The sequence below is a fragment of the Peromyscus eremicus genome, chromosome 18 (assembly GCF_949786415.1).
Source record: "Peromyscus eremicus chromosome 18, PerEre_H2_v1, whole genome shotgun sequence".
Taxonomy (NCBI): Eukaryota; Metazoa; Chordata; class Mammalia; order Rodentia; family Cricetidae; genus Peromyscus; species Peromyscus eremicus.
In genome coordinates this window covers 633,281-659,683 of record NC_081434.1, presented here as the reverse complement: position 1 = coordinate 659,683, position 26,403 = coordinate 633,281, and the positions used below count along the sequence as shown (strand labels likewise).

At 36.8% G+C, this 26,403-nt stretch overlaps 2 protein-coding genes and 1 non-coding gene across 3 annotated transcripts; 2 read left to right on the top strand and 1 right to left on the bottom strand.

The window, feature by feature from the left end:
- The first annotated feature begins 1,293 nt into the window (after positions 1-1,293).
- On the top strand, positions 1,294-2,233 carry LOC131895324 (olfactory receptor 6C65-like). The gene is given in 2 exon segments (XM_059245768.1): positions 1,294-1,602; positions 1,604-2,233. Coding segments are annotated over 2 exon segments (939 nt in total).
- A 10,236-nt stretch (positions 2,234-12,469) lies between these two features.
- On the top strand, positions 12,470-13,411 carry LOC131894911 (olfactory receptor 6C76). Its single transcript, XM_059245264.1, has one exon. It carries the CDS (start codon positions 12,470-12,472, stop codon positions 13,409-13,411), a length of 942 nt encoding a protein of 313 aa, XP_059101247.1.
- Positions 13,412-15,018: 1,607 nt separating this feature from the next.
- On the bottom strand, positions 15,019-15,162 carry LOC131895422 (small nucleolar RNA SNORA48). The gene has a single exon (XR_009375177.1). It is a non-coding gene; the product is annotated as a small nucleolar RNA SNORA48 (small nucleolar RNA).
- Positions 15,163-26,403: the final 11,241 nt, after the last annotated feature.

The following is a 26,403-nucleotide window of genomic DNA, read 5'->3' as shown; positions in this document are numbered from 1 at the left end:
AAACTCATTTTATTGGCACATGTTACTAACGGTGTAAAAATCTGTTAAATTGTTTAGTTTGGAAGACTTTGTGCATGGAGGCAGATCTGAGCTCAGAGAGCTAAAACAAACTACAGAATATTGGTGCCAGTATTAATAGGTTGCAGAGTTATTATTCAGTTATGAATTTTATTCTTTCATGTATCAAATATAATTTATGTCTTTTTTGAGCACTGTAACACTGAATATGATGAAGGGGAATACAAATGGGAATGCTACCTCTATTTGCAGACACCAGTATGTGACCTTGGGCTTGTGCATAGAACCTAGTAGGATGACTATTGTGCACAGAGTAAAGAATATATTGATATTTTCCACAATAATTACAATTATATTTTATGCAACTTTACTATGTTATTCTTACCTTTGTTATCTTCCTTATAGTACATTTCCTTTTCTTGTCACACTTTTTTAAAAATAAGAAAATTTATCAGCATATTCTTTTCAATGCAGAGCTTGAGAAAGCTGCCATGTAATAGCTTACTGGCATAATATATTTAGCCTGAACCCTTTGGCCTTGCTCATTAACACATGCTGATGTGTTTGTGTTAGTTTTAAAGAGTAGCCAATAGGGTGATTTTATATGATGATAAAAAATGAAGGATTTCAATCAGTTTCCCTCCACAGACAGTTTTCTGTTTAAGGTTTCCTATGAACTTGGGAATTTAATCATTTAGGGTACTGGATATAGTTCTGCATTCCTATAAGCCCAGCATAAGGAAGTCTGAGAGAGGATCATCACAAGTTTGAGGTTAACCTGGGCTGCACAGTAAGTTCTGACTACAGAACCAACTCAGCCAGACTCTGTCATAGAACCAAAACAAAACCCACCAAGAGTTGTTATGAGTATAATGCCACATGCCTAGACTCTTAGATGGGACTGAGGCAAGAGACTAAAGAATAGGTTAGCATGGGCTATTGAATGAACAAAAAGATTGGAATTGACTCAAAATAAGCTTTCTAGTGATAATTATAAATTGTAAATTATGGTCATATGGTTTTGATATTGCAATGTATTCATTTTGATAATTTGTTTAATCTTTCTCAAAAACAATGAAACCAATTAACTCTTTCCTTCCCAAGACACAAAATGAACTTTCAACTCTGATGGATAGCTATTTTGCCATTTCTCAAGGCATTGTAGTACAGGCTTTGTTAATGTAGAGTAAGGACATTACATACATATTTAAAATCATATCAGGAGTTGACATTATTCCTTTTATCCACAGATCTACCCAAATTCAGAGCTTAGCCATGCCAAATAAGACATCTATCACAGAATTTATTCTTCTGGGACTTACAGATGACCCAGAGTTACAAATTGTGATATTTTCTTTTTTGCTGGTCACATACCTACTGAGTGTAAGTGGAAACATGACCATCATTACATTGACTCTGTCAAATGTTCACTTGAAAACTCCCATGTATTTCTTTCTCAGGAATTTCTCTTTCTTAGAAATCTCTTTTACAACAGTCTGCATTCCAAGATTTCTGATCAGCATTGCTACAGGGAACACAGCTATTTCCTACAATGCTTGCATGGCCCAAGTGTTTTTTTTTGATCCTTCTGGGAGCAACAGAATTTTTTCTACTGGCTGCAATGTCCTATGATCGTTATGTGGCCATCTGCAAACCTCTGCACTACACAACTATCATTAGCAGCAAAGTCTGCAATCAACTTGTAATTGCCTCCTGGTCAGCTGGTTTCCTCATCGTTTTTCCCCCAGTGATCATGGGCCTTCAGCTGGAATTCTGTGACTCTAACATCATCGATCACTTCACCTGTGACTCTTCTCCCATGCTGCAGATTGCTTGCACAGATACAAAGGTTTTAGAGCTGATGGCATTTTTCTTAGCAGTATTCACTCTCATAGTAACTTTGGCCTTGGTGGTTCTCTCCTATACGCTCATCCTTAGAACAATTCTGAAGATACCCTCTGCACAGCAAAGGAAAAAGGCCTTTTCCACTTGTTCCTCCCATATGATTGTGGTTTCCATTTCATATGGAAGCTGCATTTTTATGTATGTAAAAACATCTGCTAAAGAAGGTGTGGCACTAAGTAAAGGGGTGGCTGTGCTCAACACCTCTGTAGCTCCCATGCTGAATCCCTTCATTTACACCCTAAGGAACCAGCAGGTCAAGCAGGCATTCAAGGACTTCACCAAAAAATTACTACCATCAAAGGAGGGCTGATTTTTCTGAAATCTGTAACTGAGAAAGCTTCTTTCTGGGTAATAGGCATATACAAAGGAATGAAGCACACAGATCCTTCTCTTACAGAGCTTGCTTCTAGTAACTAGGAAAGTGCCAACGTAATTGGGAAGTAAATTAAAACTTCAGTGAGCAACAAATGCTACAAAAAAATGGGAAACAGCATAGGAAGGGTGGTGAATGGAAGTCAAACTAAACAGCCTGCCTAAATAATTCACAGTCATTTAAAAGCTCTCTCACAAAAGACCTTCTGCATTCAAATGTATTTATCTAATATTCTTTTTGTTTTTCTTTAATTTTCTCACCTAGTAACTTGAGCTGTGAGTATATTGCCTGATGGTTTGCTTAGAAGCTGGGAAATAATAATTAGTGAAAGGAAATGGGTTTGTTTGCAGTTTGGGCTTGAACTGGGAAGAAAAATATTCTCAGTTTATCTCTATTTTACCTGTAGGAATGTTACAATTTCTTGTGAAAAGGAAACAAAATCCAGGGGGAAAAACAGTTTTTGTGCTAGGCTACCAGAATACTGGTGAAAAGCCTTTCTTTGGAGAGAGTTACTTTTTTGAGAGAGGAGATTGCACTTTTTTTTTTTTTTTTTTTTTTTTTTTTTTTTTTTGAGACAGGGTTTCTCTATGTAGCTTTGCGCCTTTTCCTGGAACTCACTTGGTAGCCCAGGCTGGCCTTGAACTCACAGAGATCTGCCTGGCTCTGCCTCCTGAGTGCTGGGATTAAAGGCATGCATCACCACCGCCCGGCCTATTTTTTAAATTCTCCATTATAGGATTTCCCAAAACTTTTCCTCGTTTGGGATCTAAATCAGCTTTTACTTAGGAAACAAAAGTTAGGATATAGAAATCTAAAGTTTTAGGCATGGTACAAATTTAGAAGACAGTATTAACAACCATAGATAGACTAATTTTTCTGATGTAAATGTGTGTTTCATGTATGTGATAGTTCTATTTACCCAGAGATATAAAGTACTCATTTTACTAAAATAGATATTTAGATGAGTCTTGACAGTAGGGTTTAGGTTTCTAAGTAGTCAAAAGTCTGATAGCACTAAGAGAAAAAAAAAAATAATTCTAACAAAATACCAAATCTTTATCCCATAAAAACTAGCACTTTTAATTTTTTTCTGAGTAGATCTATATTGTAAAAGAGTATAGTTGTTTTATACCAAATAGGAAATTCTTTGAATAAATTGTTGGTTATACACAACCCAGTTAAAATGTTCTCTTTCTCACACTTTGTAAGCCTTCTGCAACTGTGCAAATTACTACAACTTGTTTATATTTTTAGGTACAAAACAATTCCACAAATTACTACAAGACGCTGTTTTAAAAATTAGAAAACATACATATGCTAACAGTAACTTTTATAGTTTATCTTTTATTTCTTTTCAAAATATTGGGATAATTAAAATAAAATTAGTTTTCTTGAGTTTAATAAATTCAATAATGAAATCTTAAACTGTACTTAATTATAAAACATTTAGAATTTGTGTTTAAACTTAATGTGTAGTCATATAAGCCTCATTTTAAATTTTAAAATATTCATTTACTGTGTACATGTGTACCCACCCACCACCTCCACATATACACTGTACATATTTTAAAGGATACTACACTGAGGTGTGAGAAGTCTATGTTTCTGCTTTTTTTTTTTTGCCTCTTGAACTCTTTTATTCTTTTTTTTTTATTTTTATTTTGCAATACAATTAAGTTCTACATATCAGCCACAGATTCCCTTGTTCTTCCCCCTCCCGCCCCCCTCACCTTCCCCCTAGCCCGCCCCCCATTCCAATCTCCTCCAGGGCAAAGCCTCCCCTGCAGACTGAGATCAACCTGGTGGACTCAGTCCAGGTAGGTCTAGTCCCCTCCTCCCAGGCCGAGCCAAGGGACCCTGCATAGGCCCCAGGTTTCAAACAGCCGACTCATGCAACGAGCACAGGACCCGGTGCCACTGCCTGGATGCCTCCCAAACAGATCAGGCCAATCAACTGTCTCACCCACTCAGAGGGCCTGATCCAGTTGGTGACCCCTCAGCCATTGGTTCATATTTCATGTGTTTCCGTTTGTTTGGCTATTTGTCTCTGTGCTTTATCCGACCTTGATGAGATCTACATGAACAGCCTGGACATGAGTGGGGGTAGTGAAGGGCAAGGGTCGAGGGAAAGAGAGCTTGGGTGAGTGGGAGATCCCAGCTGGATCAACAACAGAGAGGGAGAACAAGGAATAGGAGACCATGGTAAATGAAGACCACATGAGAATAAGAAGAAACAAAGTGCTAGAGAGGCCCACAGAAATCCACAAAGATACCCCCACAACAGACTGCTGGCAATGGTCGAGAGACAGTCCGAACTGACCTACTCTGGTGATGGGATGGCCAAACACCCTAATTGTCGTGCTAGAAACCTCATCCAACTACTGAGGGATCTGGATGCAGAGATCCATGACTAGGCCCCAGGTGGATCTCTGGGAGTCCAATTAGCGAGAATGAGGAGGGTTTATATGAGAGAGAATTGTTGTTTCTGCTTTTTAAGTCAACTTAACCAATGTCATTTTTTTGTAATTCAAAAAACAGTATGTAAAACAGATTTGAAAATCATAAAAAAGTGCAAAGAATTTTCTAATGACAATTTCATCATGTCACATATTTCAGTCTCATTGACATATCTGTATCATACTTATATTTAGGTAAATATGTATTATTATACTGCATATATTATACATTTTCCATTTTATATATAAAAGCATAAATACTGAGTTCAAGTGAGGCTGGCAAGCACAGGGAACGACTTATGAACCTGGCATTTTGCAAATATCAGGCTTGGGCTAGTTATACACCTCTGTTCTCATAACTCACTTGGTTGCCTGAAACCTTGAGGTGCACATTCTAAGCACATACACACCCCTCTCTGAACAGTGTACCTAGAAACCTACCTGTTGGCAGCTGAGGAACCCCACTTTCGTAACTCTGCTTGTATACCAGCTTTACACAACTAAAATGCCCTAAAACCCAGAAAGATGGGATGATTTGGCCAGAATAAGCTTTGGAAGCTTGAGCAATAAGGCAAACCATGTCCTCTCAAAGTCCTTTTAAGTGAATTTTAGGGAGTATCACCTATATCATATTATACCTATCTATAATTAGGTGTGCATATTATTAAAGTCAGATGAATTGTGGAAAAGGACTTTCACAGTGTGCAAAGAGCTTATGTAATACAATCATAATAGAGAATCACCCCTAAGCAGCAGACTTCTTCTCTTGAACCCCAAAAGGGAGCCTCAAACAATAATCAGGGTGCTTAGGTCAATCTTGACAATGTATTCCTTTAAAGTCTAACTATCACTCTGCTATGAGAAATGTTCCCTTGATTCTTTATCATATGTGAGCCTTTCTTTCAATCCCTTCAATAAGAGCCCAAGAACCTAAAATAACAGGCCACAGTCCCAACCACCAGTAACACAATGATTCAATGAACACAGAGAATTTAAATCTAATATTTAATTTTGTAAACAGGACTTCACCTATATGAACAATTGTGTAGGCATTCATAATCAGGTTGGATATACACAGAAAACCAGACATTAAGATATGTAGCTTTATACAACTGAAATGTATAGATGCCACACTCAAAGAACCAGTGCCAAGAGGCACTTGGTGAATTAATGTTGATCGCTGCTGTGGTTTATACTGCTCTTCAACTTAATAGAATCTAGAATCACCTTGGACACAAATCCCTGAGCATTTTTGAGGGATTGTCCAGATTAGGTTAACTCAAGTGTGGTGATAAATTTTAAATATGGGTGGTACTGTAAGGTTTCCATACCCCTGATATTAAGTCTCTCTGCAGATGCAGTAAGCAGAATTAAGAGTAAAAGACCAAGTTGATTGGACAGAATGTTCCAAGGTGATTTTCCCGACCCCCAGAGATGAGACCAGGAGAGGAGACCAGAACAAACCATGTGACCATTGTCTAGGACACAGTTTAAATACTTGAGTACCTTCTGAGTCTGGGTTACATCAGGTAACCCTGACTCAGAAAGACAACATGGTAAGTACTCACTCATAAGTGGATACTAGATGTAAAGCAAAGGATGACCAGACTGCAATTCACAGCTCCAGGGAGGCTAGCTAGTAAGGAGGACCCTAGGTAAGACACAGGGATTGCCCAGCGACGATAAATGGATGAGATCTACATGAGCAAACTGGGGGTGAGGAGGGGTAATGGAGGGCAAGGGTCGGGGTAAAGAGAGCTTAGGGGAGTGAAAGGTTCTACCTGGATCAGAAACAGAGTAGGAGAACAAGGAAAGAGATACCATGATAAATGAAGACACCATGGGAATAGGGAGAAGCAGAGTGCTAGAGAGGTCCCCAGGAATCCACAAAGATGACTCCACTATAGACTACTGGCAATGGTCCAGAGGGTGCCTGAGCTATTCCGGTGATCGGATGGCCTAAGACCCTAACTGTCATCATAGAACCCTCATCCAGTAACTGATGGAAGCAGATGCAGAGATCCACTGCCGGGTCCCAGGTGGAGCTCCAGGAGTCCCATCAACAAGAGAAATGAGGGATTCTATGAGCAAGAGATATTGAGACCATGATTGGAAAATGTACAGAGTCAACCAGCCAAACTAGAGGAAACACATGAACTGTGAACCAATAGCTGAGGAGCCCCATGGTACTGAACTAGGCTCTCTGGATAAGTGAGACAGTTGTTTAGCTTGAATTGTTTAGGGGGCCCCAAAGCAGTGAGACCAGGACCTGTCCCTAGTGCATGAGCCGGCTTTTTGGAACCTAGTGCCTATGGTGAGACACTTTGCTCAGCCGTGGTGCAGGGAGGAAGGGCTTGGACCTGCCTCAGCTGAATATATCAGGCTCTGCTGACTCCCCAGGGGAGACCTTGCCTTGGAGGAGATGGGAATGGGGGGTGGGTAAGGGGGGGAGGCTAGGGGTGGGAGGAGAGAGGACAGTGGAATCCATGGTTGATATATAAAATGAATAGAAAATCTCTTAATAAAAAAAATCACGAAGACAACAAAATAATATACAGTATTCAGGCACTCTGTGTTTTCCATCTTTCTGTGGCTTTTTTTTTTTTCAATTACACTACTTCTTTTTTTAAGGACTTCTCTACCCTTCTTTTCTCTCACAAGCCTATGTATATTTTTATACATACTGTGACCTATTTAGAGGTTTTTTCCATCTGAATCTGTTTTATTGTGTATCTGTAATCCTTTTCTGACAAGGAGAGTTTGTTAAGCTGTGTGGCTAGGACAAAAGCGGCAGCAGCCCTGGCTGCTGGCTCCAATTTTCAACATGGCACAGGTACCAAGGGTCACTCTTGCCTCCCCAATTCTGGGTTACAGTATTAGGTAGTATATTTGTGTTTTTAAGTCCAAGGCTGTGCTCACAAGCCCACAGGCAACAGCTGTGACCAGGTGATATGTCTCTATACAGCGGCCAGTAATAAGAGACAAGAACTAGGAACCTATTATTAGCTCCATTTTAGGATCTCTTTTTAAATTCTCTCAGGTTTTAGGTGGAAACTCTTGCTCCATGTTGGAACAACAGATGAAAGATGCAACAGTAAGATCTATAAGGCTCATTCAAATGATGCTTGGAAGTGAATGATCCCAAAAACATACTCTGCAATGTAGTTAGCTACAAAGCTTAGAAAACTATATTTCTTTGTAGTTTTTATGAAGAGTTCTCAAGAAAAGAGCATTTTCCAAACACAACAGGCAGATGCTCATATAAATCCACAGAGGCTATGGCAGCATGTATACTACCCATCTTGATCATAAGATCAAGCCAAAAAAATGTCTTAGCATTGAGTAGAGTAAGTAGCACAAAGTCTAATACCTAGACAAGAGTTTATGCACAATTAGTAGCTACTGGGATAGGGTCTTTGTTAGGTTTTCTATGTTAAGAGACATGTGACCGTGAAAACTCTTTTTTTTTTTTTTTTTTTTTTTTTTGGTTTTTCGAGACAGGGTTTCTCTGTGTAGCTTTGTGCCTTTCCTGGGACTCACTTGGTAGCCCAGGCTGGCCTCGAACTCACAGAGATCCGCCTGCCTCTGCCTCCCGAGTGCTGGGATTAAAGGCGTGCGCCACCACCGCCCGGCGTGAAAACTCTTATAAAGAAAAACACTTAGTTGGCTAATGGTTTCAGAGGTTTAGTCCATTTTCATCATGGTGGGACATGTAGTGTTCAGGCAGACATGGTGCTGGAGAAAAAGCTAAGAATTCTTGATCCACAGGCAACAGGAAGTGAAACTTCTACCACACTGAGTGTACCTTGAGCAAAGAAGACTTCAAAGCCCACCCTCGAGTGACACACTTCTTCCAACAGGACCACTCAATACCTATTCCAACAAAGCCACATCTCCTAATAGTCCTAATAGTGCCACTTCCTTTGGGGGCCATTTTCTTTCAAACCACCACATTCCACACCCTGGCCACCAAAGGCTTGTAGCCGTATCATAATGCAAAAATGCATTCAGACCTTAAAGCCCACAACACAGTGACATACTTCCTTGTACAAGCCCACATCCTAATAATACTACTCCCTTTGGGGACCATTTTCTTTCAAACCACCACATAGAAAGTCAGTTTTCTTCAGTAGAGTAACACTGGGTATATCACTTACTCTTCTGGGCAGGCCTATTTATTGTCAACAGAAATTGGACTCTTTTTCCGTTTCCTGTGTGTGGTTTTGTTTTGTGCTTAAGAGAGGAAAAGAAGATGGAACTGGGATGGTCTGGGAAGAGTTGGGGAAAGGTAAGGAATATGATCAATAGATACAATATGATATTCTCAAAGTAGAAAAAACATTAAAGGGCTCAGTTTCTACTTACTTTTATTCTCTTTTCCATAGAATGAGATCATCAGCATGTACATGAGGAAAACAGCTTTGAAACAATGATCTTCTATGTGTATGGGCCACTTTTTAAAGATTTGTTTTATTTTTTATCACGTGTCTGTGTGTGGGTATATGTATGTGTGTGCAAGTGCCTAGGATGCTCATAGGCATCAAAGCTGGAGTCACAGGCAGTTGTGAGCTGCCTGACATGGGTGCTGGGAACAGAACTCTGGTCTTTGCTACATATCCATGATAAATAAAGAGATTGTAAGAGGCTGATATGTCTGGTCTGGAGAAGATCACCTCTTGAAATAAAGCACACAATCAAAGTTGCCAGGAATAATCCAGTGCCTTTATTTTTACATACAATTCAGCATCATATAAATGAAGTGAGATCAGGAGTAAGTAGTTCAGGAAGTCGTAGGGTACTAACCCAAGGTTTATAGAAATCCATTTAACATGGGAATAAATATCTAAGTGTACACCTGCTGGAGCTAAAACAAACAGTTCAAACATGCATTGTTCATCTTTCAACTTTTCAAATAACAAATGCAAGTAGTACACACTATTTGGTGGACATGAAAATATAAAAAATAATATGAAATCCTTGAGAAATCCAGAGATTAACAATTAACATTCATATTGTGTGTAAACCAAAGAGCATAGGTAAAGATAATATAATTAAAAATATAGAGCTGTTGTCACTGCTTAGTTGGATAAAGGGTTTCCCGTGTAAGCATGAGGACATGAGTCCAACCCCCAGAACCTATGGAAAATGCCTTGCATGATGATGTGTGTTTGCAATCTGGTTATCTAAGATGAAGAGACAGGTGAATCCCTGGGACTCACTGACAGTTAATCATATCTGAGTCAAGTCAGTGAGCTCTGGGTTCAGAGAAGAATACTGAGGCCAAAAAATAGGTTTCATTAAGGATAAAAGGGCAGTGATGGCTCTGCATATAAAGCTTTTCATTAAACCTGAAGACATGAGTTCAATTCCTAGAACCATCATGGTGGAGGAGTGAGCTGAGTCATAAAGATTGTGCACCATCATCCATATTCTGAGAGTGTGCACATAGCAGCACATTCACACAAATACACACTAAAAGGAAATGCAAAAAATGAATAATAAAATTTTGTGTTTATGGGATAGGACCATATCAATGATAGTATATGAAATTATGGAAAACAGTTTTTTGGCTAGACCAATTAACAGATAACCATAATATAACTGATAACTTGAATATGTATTTTAACCAAGAAATGAAACATTCCAATAGACTTCTCAGTGCTGTGTAGGCAGGTTACTCACTAGGTTTTAATGTCTGATTTTAAACATTAGATATATAATCCATTCACTTATAGTGTAAATGGTTGCAAAAATAATTCACTTAGCAATAGTCTACAGTCTCCATAAAATATACAGGGGTCCATGTTTTAAACACAATCCCTAACATGACTTAACAGTATGAAAAGCTAAGTAGGTCAAGATAAGAAACACAAAACCATCTGATTTGGGGAGAAATGGTGATCGAATGTATCATGTTCCCTTTGAAAAATGTCAGATCAGAAAAATATTTAAAGGATCTCAAAGTATATTATTTGCCACAAATTCTCAAATGAAAATAGAACAAACTCATCTTTAGTTAATGTGTATATAAATGTAACTATGGCAAACTGTGGAAAATATATTGAACAAAACATGGTGGTCCTGCCTATGATCCCAGCACTTGGGTGATGAGGGAAGGGAGATAAGCAGTTCAATTCTTGGCTACAAAGCAGGTTCAAGGCCTGCTGTATTTTCTCAGTAAAACTCTATTACAGCTTTACTTTCATGTTTTAAACTGATTTCTCCTTGAGTTGAGGATAACACAGGTTTTGTGTCACTATGCCATAATTATCCTGCACCCTCAAAATGGAATCAAAAGCTGCTTATGAAATGGAGTCTCAGGGCAAGGCCCAGCCTAAAAATTTCCAATACTGTCTTATAGAATATGGAGTAACAGAGAGTAGGATGTAGCCTAATTTCAGCACTGTCCTATAAAAATCAGCGTGAGAAGGTAACTTTTTGTTGTTAGATCTTATTCTTTCACAAACGCTTTGCTAACTCCTTGCAGGTAAGTTCTGCAATCACCTGGTATGTAGGTCACATAATCAACCAATTAAATGTGATTGCTAGAAGTAATCTTTTACTTGTATACATTAGTGTCCTATTATTATTTATCCCAGAAGTCATTATGCATTTCCACACTTTGTAGAATATTTTTGAAGTTATGTGTTGCAAACATAGTATAAATGCTGTTAATTTTTTCCCTGGGGAAACATATTAGCAACATCCCTTTGGGAAATATTGGGATAATCTGAATATTTTTATAGCAATAAAACTCCCATCTAGAGATATGTTGTTAAAATATTGTAAGCAATATGTCAGGATCCTAGATGTTGGATGATATTAGAAAACATATGAAAAAGATGTTTCACTGCATGTTTCCATATTAAGTATCAGGGGTGCTGTGAGGAGCCGAGCTTTGTGGGAGGAGAGACATAAACAGTGATTTCTCTTTGTGCTACAGGACTATGGTATAGATTTTGGTTTAAGGGAGCTAAGCATATTACTCTTTGTTTGACCTTTCACTTTAACTATCAATACTTTAAATGGATATTTTAATTATTTCTGTACAATGCTTTATCTTTATTTACGTCTTCTCATGCAGCCCTTTTTATAGCTGTTTCATATATGTAACTGATACGTATTTCAATTTAATTAATATATATATTAGTTAACTTGAAAAACTTACAACTTAAATATGTATTAAATGAATAATTAAGGTGGATTTTTTTAAAGAGGGATATTATTTAACTTTTTAAAATACAAAAACCATAATGACACTTGTTGATTTTATTGTTTTGTTGAGAAAATATTAATTACATTATTTACTTTTTCTAGTTTGATGTTTATACTATCCTTGTAGATATAGTATAAGTTGACCACTGGTTTCCACAATTTGTTTAATAGAAAAGATAACACAGGAAAAGCATAATGATGCCAATAATGAAATTAGTACATTTTAAAAAAAAGTAAAAGTGATAGATAGTGGCAGAATAAAAATATAGAATAGACTGACTTTAAACATAAAAAAAGTATCTTCAAAGATGTACTTGAAATGTTGACAACATCACACACACAAAACATACACACACACAGTGAGAGAGAGAGAGAGAGAGAGAGAGAGAGAGAGAGAGAGAGAGAGAGAGAGAGAGATTTATGCTTGTCTTGTGGCTCATGTTCTTGTCTCCTTGTTTTCTGTGTTGATTTTATCAGATTTGCTGTAGACTGACCACCAGGGATGAGAAACAGAACATCAGTGACATACTTCATCCTCCTGGGTCTGACAGATGATCCTGAGCTTCAGGTTGTGATTTTCTTTTTTCTGTTTTTCACATATGTGCTGAGCATTACTGGAAATTTAACCATCATCATACTCACTCTGCTGGATTCCCACCTGAAGACCCCCATGTATTTCTTCCTCAGGAATTTCTCCTTCTTGGAAATTTCTTTTACTTCTGTCTGTAACCCTAGGTTTTTGGTCAGTATCCTAACTGGAGACAAATCAATCTCCTATAATGCTTGTGTTGCTCAACTATTTTTCTTCATTTTCCTTGGCTCAACAGAGTTTTTCCTTCTGGCATCCATGTCCTATGATCGCTATGTGGCTATCTGCAAGCCACTCCACTATACAACCATCATCAGTAAAAAGATCTGCCATCAGCTCATCATCAGCTCCTGGCTGGCTGGTTTCTTGGTAATTTTTCCACCATTGGCCATGGGCTTAGAACTAGATTTCTGTGACTCTAACATTATTGACCACTTCACATGTGACTCTGCTCCTTTGCTCCAAATCTCCTGCACAGACACAAGCACTCTAGAGCTCATGAGCTTTATATTGGCTTTGATCACGCTTATGACTACGCTGATGCTGATAATTGTCTCTTACATCTTTATCCTCATAACTATTCTGAAATTTCCTTCAACCAAACAAAGAAAAAAGGCCTTCTCAACCTGCTCCTCACACATGATTGTTATCTCCATATCCTATGGAAGCTGCATCTTCATGTATGTAAAAACATCTGCCAAGGCTGGGGTTGCCTTGACAAAGGGGGTGGCTATGCTCATCACCTCTGTTGCTCCCATGCTGAATCCTTTTATCTACACTTTAAGGAACCAGCAGGTGAAACAAGCCTTTAAGGATCTTGTGAGAAAGGTATTTGCCTCAAAAACACTGATGTGATATAGATTACAAATGAAACATGGGACAATTTCAGACATAAAACTCATGAACATGAGTCCTTGTTTTAGTTCATCTCAGAAACAAAAGTGTATGCTATTCTTAATGCATTTACTGTACTCATGTTAAAATTCACTTAATGAATTTATGAGCATGATCATTATGCAGTGGTTTCTAACTTTATATGATAAAATTACAAATGAAGTAATTTTTAATTATAGCTTATATATTTCAAGTAATAAATACATCCATTACATCATGCATATTTTTGGAAAGATTAAGACATTGAACCTCCTTGTTAATTCATGTATGTGTTATGCAAATATATACACATATAGACTTACATGTATGTTTATGTGTCTGTACTTGTATATACATATATATTGTGACTTTTTCTTTGATGGTGTTAGAGAATGAATATATTGTATTTTTATATCTGTTGCTATCATTTCTTAAGTGAGACATAGGAAATTTAGTAATATGATATGGGAATAATCTATAAGAAGTACATTGGAGTTATAAAGTTCTCAAAAAATAGAAATAATTGAAAAAGAAAAAATAATATGCTAAATCGAAAAGGGAGATATTCATTTTGTAACTGAACATGAAACTTAATTTACAACTTACTTAATGTTGCAAAATAGAATTTTATCTATGGTCATGATAGCAAATCACCAGAAAAATATTTATTTTTTCAGGTTAGTGTTTGTAGAATATTATTGTATTTGTTGTGATTCTGATTATTTTATAGTGATTTAATTAATAACAAAAAGCAAAATACACGTTTAAGAATAATTTATTGATTATTATTCTCACAGGGAGTAGAGGGGGAAGTGAAGGTGATGTGATTCTATTTTAATTAAATATATTAGAAAAAAGAGTAATTTCCTGTTTGTAAATTTTTTTCAATTACAGTTATTACTCTAATAAATGGGCAATAACATTTTTTTGCTGAACACAAAAAGAGACATCTATGTCAGCTGGAGCGATACCAGGTAGTTTATGGGAATTTTTCTATCCTTTACCTGCTGGAAACAGATGTCCGTTCAATCCTCTTCTTAAGAACTCCCCCACCACCACCACAGGTGGCAGCCGTCTAAAAGTCAGGCCAGCTCTCATGGCTTAGAACTCATAACCTCCATCCTACCATCACATTCCAAAGGCTAGGATTATGAACATAATGACATATCCACCATGTTTATTTATTATATCCCTGCCACAGAATCCAATACTTTCTCATGCTGGGTAAATGTTCCACTATGGAGCTCCACCCTTAGACCATATGCAAACAAAACACACAAACACACACAAAAAAAACCCCTGGATATCCAGGGCTCTCATTGTTAGTTTTTTGTTTTGTTTTGTTTTGTTTTTCGAGACAGGGTTTCTCTGTGTAGCTTTGCGCCTTTCCTGGAACTCACTTGGTAGTCCAGGCTGGCCTTGAACTCACAGAGATCCACCTGGCTCCGCCTCCCAAGTGCTGGGATTAAAGGCGTGCGCCACCACTGCCTGGCTTCATTGTTAGTTTTTTAATTTCTCACTTCCATCAGCACCCAGATGGTTCAGAATAATCACTAGGTTTAAATATTAGTAACAGTGGCATCAGGATTTTATGTGCCCTAGGCATGAAACAGCTTTGGCCACCAAGCCAGGCATCAAGCTAAGATGAACAAAGGACTGTCATCTGCTCTGCCCCTGACTGATATAAGAACACCACCACCAACAAGGTGTCTTTTTGCTGGTTGCCAGGGTTTCAATAAAATAATTCTATTTTTATAAGGACATTTCTTAAAGGAGGGACCAACCTGTGTCTCCTGACAAATCCTCTCTGAAAGCTTCTCACACCAAAGGGCATGATGGGTTATCTGTGTCTGAACTGTGTCCTTGATGGGGTCATCTGTGTCTGAACTGTGTCCTTGATGGAGTCATCTCTGTCTGAATTGTGTCCTTGATGGAGTCAGCTATTTCTAAACTGTGTCCTTGATGGAGTCATCTCTGTCTGAATTGTGTCCTTGATGGAGTCATCTATTTCTAAACTGTGTCCTCGCTAATTTTCTTGTCTTCATTTCAGGTGTCTCAGTCTAATTTTGACAAGATTTGTGCATTGCATTATATAAAAAAATTGTTTACCAAATAAACATTGAAAATAGATGTCAATGAAGACAAATACAATCTGAATGATTGAAAATGTAATAAAGACATGGAAGATCTACGGATTCCTGCTTAGCTGAGGAGGTGAGGACAGTGCCTTCTATGCACCAGGACTCGTTGTGCATTGCACTTGCAGCTCCTCTTGTTTCCTTTTTTATTGTTTTAATTTTGCCTTTAGGTTACAATAAATTACATTTCTCTCTTCTCTTTCCTATCTCCTAAACCTTCCATATACCCCTCTCCATTCTTATTCAAGTTTGTTGCCTCTTTTTTTACTATTATTTTTCTTACATGCATTGATATGTAAATACATACATATATATATTCCTACAAATAACCTGCTCAATCCATACAATGTTACTTGTATGTTTGTTTTCAAGGATGACCAATTGCCACTAGACAGCTAATTGTTGTGCTTTTCCCTGGGGATTACCACATCTCCTGTGTCCATCTTTCCTCAATTGCTTATAGTTCTTTGTGTCAGGCTGAAGCCTCCTTGTTTTTTCCCCATCCTTTTGACATGTTTTTTGGTATCATCTTTGTTGAGTTCATTTGGGCAATCATGTTGGTAGACTTCATGCGCTAAGCTTCTGGATCTCTGGATCACTTCCCTGATCCTCTGGCTCCTACAGTCTTCCTACCAACTCTTTCAAAATGCATCCTGAGACTTAGGTATGGGAGATTCTTGTACATGGCTCCATTTGGGCTGGTTTCCTTTGTGTTTTTATTGCACAATAATTTCATATCTGCTACTTTTCTTCCATCATGCATAAAATAGGTAATCTGTTATAAATAGATAATTCCATACAGACTGCAGTGCTTGTAATTTTAAATTGTTCACAATTTTTAACAGCTGTATTGAGGCATAATTGATATATAAGATAGTCCACATAGTTAAAATGTAATTTCATATAGTTTGCTGCATGTACACATCCATGCAAACATTAGCACAGTCAAGGTAATAAACAGTTACTGCCACAAAGTTTCTTCTTCCATTTAGTTTTATTAGTTTTTTTAAAAAAAGTTGGTTTATATGCTTAGCAATAAATCTAATCTCCTCAAAAAATTAAATGTACAACATAATGGTGTCAACTATAAGTGCAGTGTTATACAGTATATCTCTGTAGAAGATATTCATCTGTCATAATTAAACATTTAAATAGCAGATGCATATTCTACCAACTCTCCATCCATGCACAGCAACATTTATTGTATGATTATGGAGAAATGCAGTGTTATTATCGAGCTAGCCTACTTGATTTTGTATAGTGTCTTCGAAGTTCATCTTTGTCATATCATATGGCAATATTTTCTTATTGTTTTATGCTGAATAATATCCAAAAATAAAAATAATATCCGGTATATATGTGACACATTTTATTTATCCACTAACCTCTCAATGGATATTAAAGTTGTTTGTGCATCTTGATTCTTGTGAAGGATGATGTAATGTGCACCCAGTTATGACTTGAGGATCCTGTTGTGAATTCTGAATACATATCCACAGATGTTATATGTGCATCATTGATAGCTCTATTTTTTAAAATGACTTTTGCACTCATTTATTTATTATTCATTAATTTATTCATTCATTCATGTGTATGTTTGAGTGTGTGTGTGTGTGTGTGTGTGTGTGTGTGTGTGTGTGTATTTATGTTGACACAACACAGGTTTAGGAGTCTGAGGACAACTTGGAAGAATCAGTTCTCTCCTTCCACCACTTGGGATAAGAGTGTCAGGCTTGGTGTCAAATACTTGCTTTATTCACCTTCTCAACCTTACTTAGCACTGACTTTAGGTTTTCTGAGGAACACTCAGAATATTCTTTGTAAAATCTGCACCATTTTAATATTCCCAATGGCACATACACAACCTTTCAGTTTCTCCTCTGATACTTGACACCTTAGCTCTTTTGGGTAGGAAGTGACACAGTCACCTATATCTCAATGCCTTTTGCTTTTTCTTGATAAAAATCTTTTCTAGCTATGTGTCCGAAGCATATGCCACTTGCCTCAGACTCCTAACGCTAGGGTTACAGGTGCACTCCACTGCCCTCAGTTCCACATTATTTGGGAAAAATACTCATTCGGCACCTTTGCTTAGGTTTTACAAATGTATCCTTTTATCCTGTTGAGTTGATGGGAGCTCCTCATGTACTTTTCATACTCACATCTCACCAAGGTTATGGTTTATGAAAATTTGCTTACATGCAACAGGCTGCCTTTGTTTCTACTGCCCACTTCTCTGTGCAGAAGCTTTTCTGATGTCCTCCCATTTCTCTACTTTGCTTCTATCATCTGTGTTCTGTGTCATAGAAAAGGAAACACTGCTAAGGGTATCTTGCCATGAAGCTGACTCCAAGGACTTTTGGTTTTTCTGGAGAGTTCCCTGCTTCAGGTCATACACACCTGTAAGCTTTCTGCATTTATTTTTGTGCATTGGGCACATTGATTCTGCAGTTTCATTCATTTGAACGTAAATGTAGATATACAGGTTTCACAGCTCTTATTGTTGAAGCCATCACTTCTTATTAATCCTTGGTGATCACTTGTCTGTTGGACTGTGGATGTGAGTCAGTGCTTAAAAACACTTACTGCTCTTGCAGAAGTCTGCTGTGGAATGTCATTCTCTATGCTGTGAATATGTGTTGCTCTGATTGGTTGATAAATAAAATGCTGATTGGCCAGTAGCCAGGCAGGAAGTATAAGTGGCATGAGGAGAAGAGGAGAATTCTGGGAGGAGGAAGGGCTGAATCAGGAGTTGCCAGCCGGACACAGAGGAGGCAAGGTAACAAGGCAGAGCTGAGAAAAGGTACCAAGCCACGTGGCTAAACATAGATAAGAATTATGGGTTAATTTATGTGTAAGAGCTAGTCAGTAATAAACCTGAGCTAATGGCTGAATAGTTATAATTAATATAAACTTCTGAATTATTATTTTATAAGCGGGCTACGGGACTACAGGGGTCTGGTGGAACCAAAGAAAACTTCCAACTACAGAAGTCCCTAGCTTGGTTCCTTGTACCATGTCAGGGGATTCACAACTACTATAACTCCAATTCCAGGGTATCTGATGCCCTCTTCTGGCCTCTGTGAGCACCTGCACTCACGTGTACAAACTCCACAGAGAGACACATAAATATGCATTGTTGAAAATAAAAGTAAATCTTAAATAAAATCACTTGTCTATTTATAAATGGGTTCACTTATGGTTTTCAATTTGTTTAAGCACCAGAATGTTTTAATCACTGTATCTTTCTAATGTACTTTGAAATTAGGATGTGTCATGTCTCATGATGTGTACTCTTTTGGCAATCCATACTAATTGAATTTTTTTTCTATTTTTGTGAAAACTGCTATAAGATTTTCATAGGATTTTGTATTATATGTGCATATCATTTTTTGAACAGTGGCCATTTAATAATACTTTCCTCTAATAATGAACATGGAATTCTGTTTACTTACATCTTTTTGTTCTTCAATGTTACAATTTTCAGTGTGGATGTCTTCATCATCTCAAATAATTTTATTTTTAAGTATTTTATCTTTCTCATGGTATTATAAATATAATTATTTTCTTAGTTTTGATGATTCTTTTTGTTTGTTATTTTTATTTTTTGAGATAGGGCCTTTCTACATATCACTGGCAGTTCTGAAACTCACTATGTAGACCAGGCTGGCCTCAATATTTCAGGGATCTGTCTGTTTCTGCCTCCAGACTGGTAGGATTAAAGGTGTATGACACTGTACCTGGCTTTGTTTAGATGAGATTTTTGTTTATGTGTAGCACTGAAATTTAACCTAGGTCCTAACATATGCTTAGCATATACTCAGCCATCCTCTGTACTATACATCCTGGCTCTGTCAATATTTAAGTAGCTGAGATTCTAGGCCTATGCCAGGAGGTTTAGATTGCTACTGATTTTTGTATTTTGAATTTTTTATTTTGTAACTTTACTAGGTTTATCAGTTTTTTTATTATTTTCTCTCTCCCTCCCCACTTTTCTGTATGTTGTTTCTGGTTTTCCAGATATTCCGTGGTGTACCTGAGAAGGTAAAAGGCTAACTTTCAGGTGTCTGTTCTACGTTGGTGAGCCAGGGTCTTCCTTGTTTATTCATTCGCATCCCGTACTCCAGGACCTAGAGCATTTGGATAATTTTCTTGTCTCTATCTTTCATCTCTTTATAGTAGTGCTTGTATCACAGGTCCATGCCCCAGCATCTGGCATTTACACAGGTTCTGGGGACCAACTTGGTCATCATGTTTGAACAGCATGAAATTTGTTCAAAATTCATTGAGGCAATTTTCTGGTCCTGGGTTTACATTTGTGTGTGCATGTGTGCATGTGTGTGTTCTTTAGGGTTTTCTACATATAATTCATATGCTTCAGACAATGCTAATTACACTTCTCCTGCCTTTTATTAAAAATATATTCTTTTCTCATACAAATATCCTTATTACAGTTTCTCCTCCCTCTACTCCCCTCAGTCCCCCTCACTTACTCTCCCATCCAGATCCACTCCCTTTCTTTCTCTTATTAGAAAACAACAGATTTCTAAGTTATAACAATCAAATTATGTATGTAAAACATAATATATATTATATTATGTTACAATATAATTATAACAAAGTTAATAAGATGAAACACAAACTATCATATTGAAGTTGGATAATGCAAAGGAACAGAAGGAAAAGATTCCTAAGAGCAGGCACAAGAATCAGAGACCCACTTGTTCACACACTCAGAAGTCCCACAAAAATACTGCATTTATAAGCTATAATATGTGTGAAGAGAATGTAGTTTTCTTCTATTGAATATGATGTTACTTTGGAATTTTTATACAATGATTTAGTACATTGATATTTCTTCTAAACCCAGTTGTTTATAGTTTTTAAACTATAAAAAGTATCTTTAAAAAGTATGACTTTTAAGGTAAATTTTTTTTCAGAATGCACAAATAATTAGGCATTACATATAATAGAACAGTCAAGCAAGAATTACAGTTATAGTATCTAGTCTATTTGTAATTGGCAAAATTAAAGAAAATATTCTCTCTATTCTATATTTGTGAGTCTAAAGTTTCATATATAATTTATCTTTATCATTACCAAGGAAAATTATAACTATTTAGTCTTCAGTTACATCAAAGACACCAGAAGGATATAATATTACCTAAGTAAACAGGAAGAGCATTGTAAGCAACTTCCAAAAATCTACAATGACAGAGACAGCTGGCTGCCTGGATAGTTACCCAAAGTTCCTCTGTAACATTGGGGCATCCTTCTTCAGCCTAGAGTCTCTCAGTCACTTCTCTCTGTGCCCTGTAGAATGTCTTGCAGTTTTTTCTGTGAAGCAGGAATCTGAAGTATCATCTCATCTTGCAAAGCTCTGTGATCACCTTCCTATGGGCCCTGCATGTCCAGTCAATACAATATTTTGTCAAGCAGTCCAGGCAAGAACAGTTTCTTGTTCAAGTGGCTATTTTTGCCAAGAAGATAAACTCCATATGGAGTGTCTTCGACACCCATCCCCCTCTTTGAAGTAATTGGTGCTGCCAGGAGCATACGTGTCTCATTTTCCAGAAAAGTCTAAGTTCTTAAAACATTTTAAATGACATATCCTGTAGGTCTTTGAAGTGTTTGAAGTTTACTTAACCAATTGAAATACAGCTATATATACCTAAAAACTTAACTAACATGACTAGAAGTTTGATTATCAGAGATGACTAAATATTAATCTGTATTTCTCAACTATACACTACAATTTTAATGAGTTGCACAAACAAAATACTTTAAACAGGAGTAGAAATATACGTACAGTATAACAAAATTAACCTCAAATTTGTATCAATAAACTAAAATCTATAGTAATTTAAAACAAGTTGCTCTTTAAAAGTAGATTCAATAATCTACCCTTTCATCCTATCACATCTATATCACACATTTCTGTATCATATCCCCCGTTTTTATTTTAGAAAGAGATTAACTTTATTGACTTTATAATTAACCCCCTTTAAATAAAAATAAACATTTATAAACAATATTTTGGGAATTTCGGCATAGCTTCCTATACTACTTCCCATACTACTTCCTGCTGGTTGTGGGCACTGGTGATCTTATGGGGATCCTGAGAAAATTAAGAATTATGGTCAAGTCCTTACTGGCATAGTCTGTGATGCTGCATTGTCTAAGCCAGTTTCCTTGAAGCTGATTTTGATGTTGGATCAGCTGGAGACCTCTTAGGGGGTATTCTTGATCAAACCATATTAACCTGGAAGGAATCCACAGTTTCTCATCTTCTGTGGAAACTAAAACAGAACCTCTTTTCCAAAGCAACATACCCTTAAACATAAAATTTGAAGTCAAGATACCTTTAACAAATATATATATATATATATATATATATATATATATATATATATATATATATGTTTAATGCTGCAACTTTTACAATAAAATGTCTTTCTGTACCTAAAAATTCCAAAGACAATATAATCAGACTCTCTGTATGATTTCCATCTTTACATGGCTTATTTTTTATATTACTTTTACTGTCTCTTTAAAGACTATTCTTAAAAACTATTTATTTCTTTATATAACTGTCTATATTCATTTTCCTCTTTCTTCCAAGCCTATGTACATTTTTACACACATTGTAAACTGTTTAGAGGTTATTTCATCTGAATCTGTCTTATTATGAATCTATTGCTGTAAACTGAAGCGTGGCTAGTACTGAAGCAGCAGCCTTGGCTGCTGACTCCGCCCACCTCAGCTTTCCAACATGGCAGGGGTAATTCACTGCCAGCTCTGGGAGCCATGCTCTCTGCTGACTCTGGGAGGCAGTGAATCCATGCCTCCATCCAGCAGCGTGTAGCCCAGAACCACCTTACCACCTTCTTCTTCTTTTTCTTTTTCTTCTTCTTCTTCTTCTTCTTCTTCTTCTTCTTCTTCTTCTTCTTCTTCTTCTTTTCTGTACTAGCAATAGCTAAATTCACCACGCAGCATACTGCACAGCTTGGAGATGCCTCTGTGTACTGCAGCAGGAATCTGCCACGCTGCAGGTCAAGCCCACATGCTGCTATGAACCTGCCATACTGGAACTCACAGCTTGTCTGAGAGACACAACTAGGAAGCTGTTTTTAGCTCCATTTTAGAATCTTTTTGTTTAAAGCTTTCTCAGGTTTTAGGTGGAAACTCTTGCTCCACTTTTGGCAGCCAAATGTGGAGCTGGAAGTTTTCTTGGGTCCTGCCTGCTCTCCCCCCCCACCCCCATGGACCCCCAGCCACTTATAAAATAATCACTCACAAGCTTATATTACTTATAACTGCTTGGCCATTAGCTCAGGCTTAATACTGACTAGCTCTCACACTTAAATTAACCCATAATTCTTATTTATATTTAGCCTCGTGGCTTGGTACCTTTTCTCAGTTCTGCCTTCACATCTTGTTCCCTCAGTGTCTGGCTGCCAACTCCTGACTCTGTCCTTCCTCTTCCCAGAATTCTCCTCATCTGCTCACCCCGCCTATACTTCCTGACTGGCTACTGGCCAATCAGTGTTTTATCAAACCAGTGTACAAAAGCATTATCCCATAACATCACATGATTGCCTCAGTAGATAGTTAATAAGTGTATGAATGGTGAAGTAAGGACACTTGGGCTTATGCTCTGTAGTTATCATTTACAAGTCTGAAATACTTATGACACCATTTACCATTCTTTGGAATTCAGATTTTTTTCAGGTATAAATAAGAGATGATGTTATACTTAAATCAAAAAATTTTTGTTATGATAATGCCTAAAATATTTCAATTAAACTCAACAATGTTAAAATAATTATCATTTTTATAATAGTTAACTGCACTTGTATATTTTGTTTCATATTTTCAACCAAGAAGTTGAACTGAGATAGAGATATTTCTGGATGACTGTCAATGGAAAATATTTCTTAGATATAAGCAATACTTGTAGACAAATTTCTAAACAGTCTTATTAAATAAAAAACTTGGAGCCAGAAATTGGGATTAAAGCCTGAGAGAAATCAGAGAAATAGGAACTGCCACAGCTAACCTTACCTCACCAACTCTGAAGCTTCCAAAATCGAGTTACTTTTATTCTATACACACCCATATGCTTTGCTGTTCTGCCATCTGATTTGCTCTTTCTGTCCAGCTACATCACTTCCTCTTCCCGGCCAGCTCTGTCACTTCCTGTCTGTCTGTAGAGACCTCCAGGCCTCCATCATTAACTACTGTTGGAATTTAAGGTGTGTGTCACCACACCTGGCTCTGTTCCCAGTGTGGCCTTGAACTCACAGAGATCCAAACAGATCCTTGCCTCCCAAGTGATAGGATTAAAGGTGTGTACTACTGTTGCCTGACTTCCGTGTTTACTTATAATGGCTGGCTTTTCCTTCTGATCTCCAGGCAAGCTTTATTTATTAAAGCACCAATAAAATATCACCAGATTACAGCACAAATAAAATATCACCACAAATACTTTCAAGCTTATTGCTGACAATTCCTCCTAGCTAGCTTGAATGGACAGAAAGCACACATACCTACAGAAAGAAAAACATTGAATGAAGGTAAATCTACTAATGCATATCTATATCAAAACCCTTTAAAAGTCAGCAAAGATATATCAAATGTACACAAATTTTTCTAGAGATTTATTTAATTATTATCGTTGGTAGAGAATGTTGGTGTACACACCACAGTGTAGGTGTGGATGCTGCAGACAGCTTCGTGGAGTACACTTCCTCCAGGGTTAGTTAGGCTCCTGATATCAAACTCAGGTCATCAGGCTTCACAGCAAGTACTTTGATCCAGTGAGTCATCTAGCTGGCCCAAGATCTAACAACTTATGATGGTAAAGATCTGCCCTTTGTTTTATAAAGACCCATGCTTAATATTTTACCCCTATCAATCATACTCTAGCCCCCCAAAATAAAACATATGCTAATAAGTTAATACATGCATGCATGTATTATCTACCATATATTTAATATACATAGAATGATCTAGGTTGGGTTAAATTATGATCAAAAACATAATACATGGTAAAATTTATATAAAACAAATCTAAATGTAGAAAGATAAAATCTTTAGAAATAGGTTCTTACATGTTTTAGATGGCCATAAGATAGTGTAATCCATTTCTCATGCCATATATATCATCTGTCAGTGTACAACCAACATGAAATTGTGATATAAAAATGTCACAAGTCATCCTAAAGTAGAGATGTTCATATAAAATATGTCTGAACTATTTCTATCAAAGACATGTGTTGGCAATCAGGTAAAAAATATTGGATATCCATCTTGGAATTTGAGCAGAGGGCTGGAACTGTGACAACAAAGAAGCCAATGACAAACTGTACATTTACATTACCACCATTTTGTATCATGATGAATTAATGGGTTAAACTAGAGGTTTTAATTAATAACCATTAATATATCATATATTATATAATCATTATTATATATAGCTATTATATAATGATGTAATATAAACATATTTCTGTTAGAACTTTAAATTTCACTTTCTGAACTACTCTTTTTTATATGAAAATAAGATTTATTAGATTGGCTTACCCAATATAGTCTTGGTAACCGAACAATGGCAGTCTTCACATGGAATACTGAAACTGGTAGCTGTTCAGACTCCACATTGCTGGATGCTTCAGCAGTCCTAATCTGGCATGGAAGGCCTGAAAGATTCCCAGAGAATTATTGTCTTCATTCTTGTTGGAAGGCCAAAGAAGCTGAATTTTGATGTCAGCAAAGGATGATGGGGGCAGCAGCAGCAACATCAGCAGAAATAGGTAGATTAAACTGACAGCAATACATGAAGGCAAAAAGTCAGGGAGCAAAATATTTTCAGCTAGGCCTGCCATGTTTAGTTATGTGTACACAGATCATCACATAAATGCATACATTGAATTTATATTATGAGGAACACAAATGAAATGAAAGAATGCAAAGGATTTTTTATCTGAACTATTCTTGAAAATTAAAATAAGCAAAACCTGAAAATGAGCATCTAAATCTAAATCTAACCTACAGAAAAAGACAAGAATACAGTTTGAGACACTAATACAAATTGTCCTCCAATGATTAGTAATGAAATATTTTTTATTAATTAGTATTTTGTGGTTAAAGAAAAGGTAACAATATTTTTACTATTTTAAGTTGGTAAAGAATTAAGAATTAGCCGGGCGGTGGTGGCTCACGCCTTTAATCCCAGCACTCAGGAGGCAGAGCCAGGTGGATCTCTGTGAGTTCGAGGCCAGCCTGGACTACCAAGTGAGTTCCAGGAAAGGCGCAAAACTACACAGAGAAACCCTGTCTCGAAAAACCAAAAAAGAATTAAGAATTAAAAATTAAGTTGGTAAAGATATCACTCCTTGTGATGTAGAGATGTAGAAAAACATCTGCCAAGCTGCTTCTCCACCTCATACTCTATAACACTAAAAAAATCCTCAAGTTTGCATCTCACCCATTATATAGTTCTCTGTGAATGACTATTATTATTGGATGCACAGGTATATGTATATCAAAGCTTCATGTTACATACCTTAAATGTATACAAATATCACTTGTACTTCAGTAAGCTGAAAAATATAAAATAAAACTTTACCATATATACTACCTCAGTTTTACATAAATTAATGGTTAGCTACTTTATCAAAATGTATAACATTTATTTCATTAAATTATACAATATGAATTTTAGCTATTAAATAATAATTACATTATGTCATTATTGTCTGGTTATATATATTTATTTTAAAATATTTAAGAAACAAAATTTGTGGAAAAAATTATTAATATAACTCACTAACC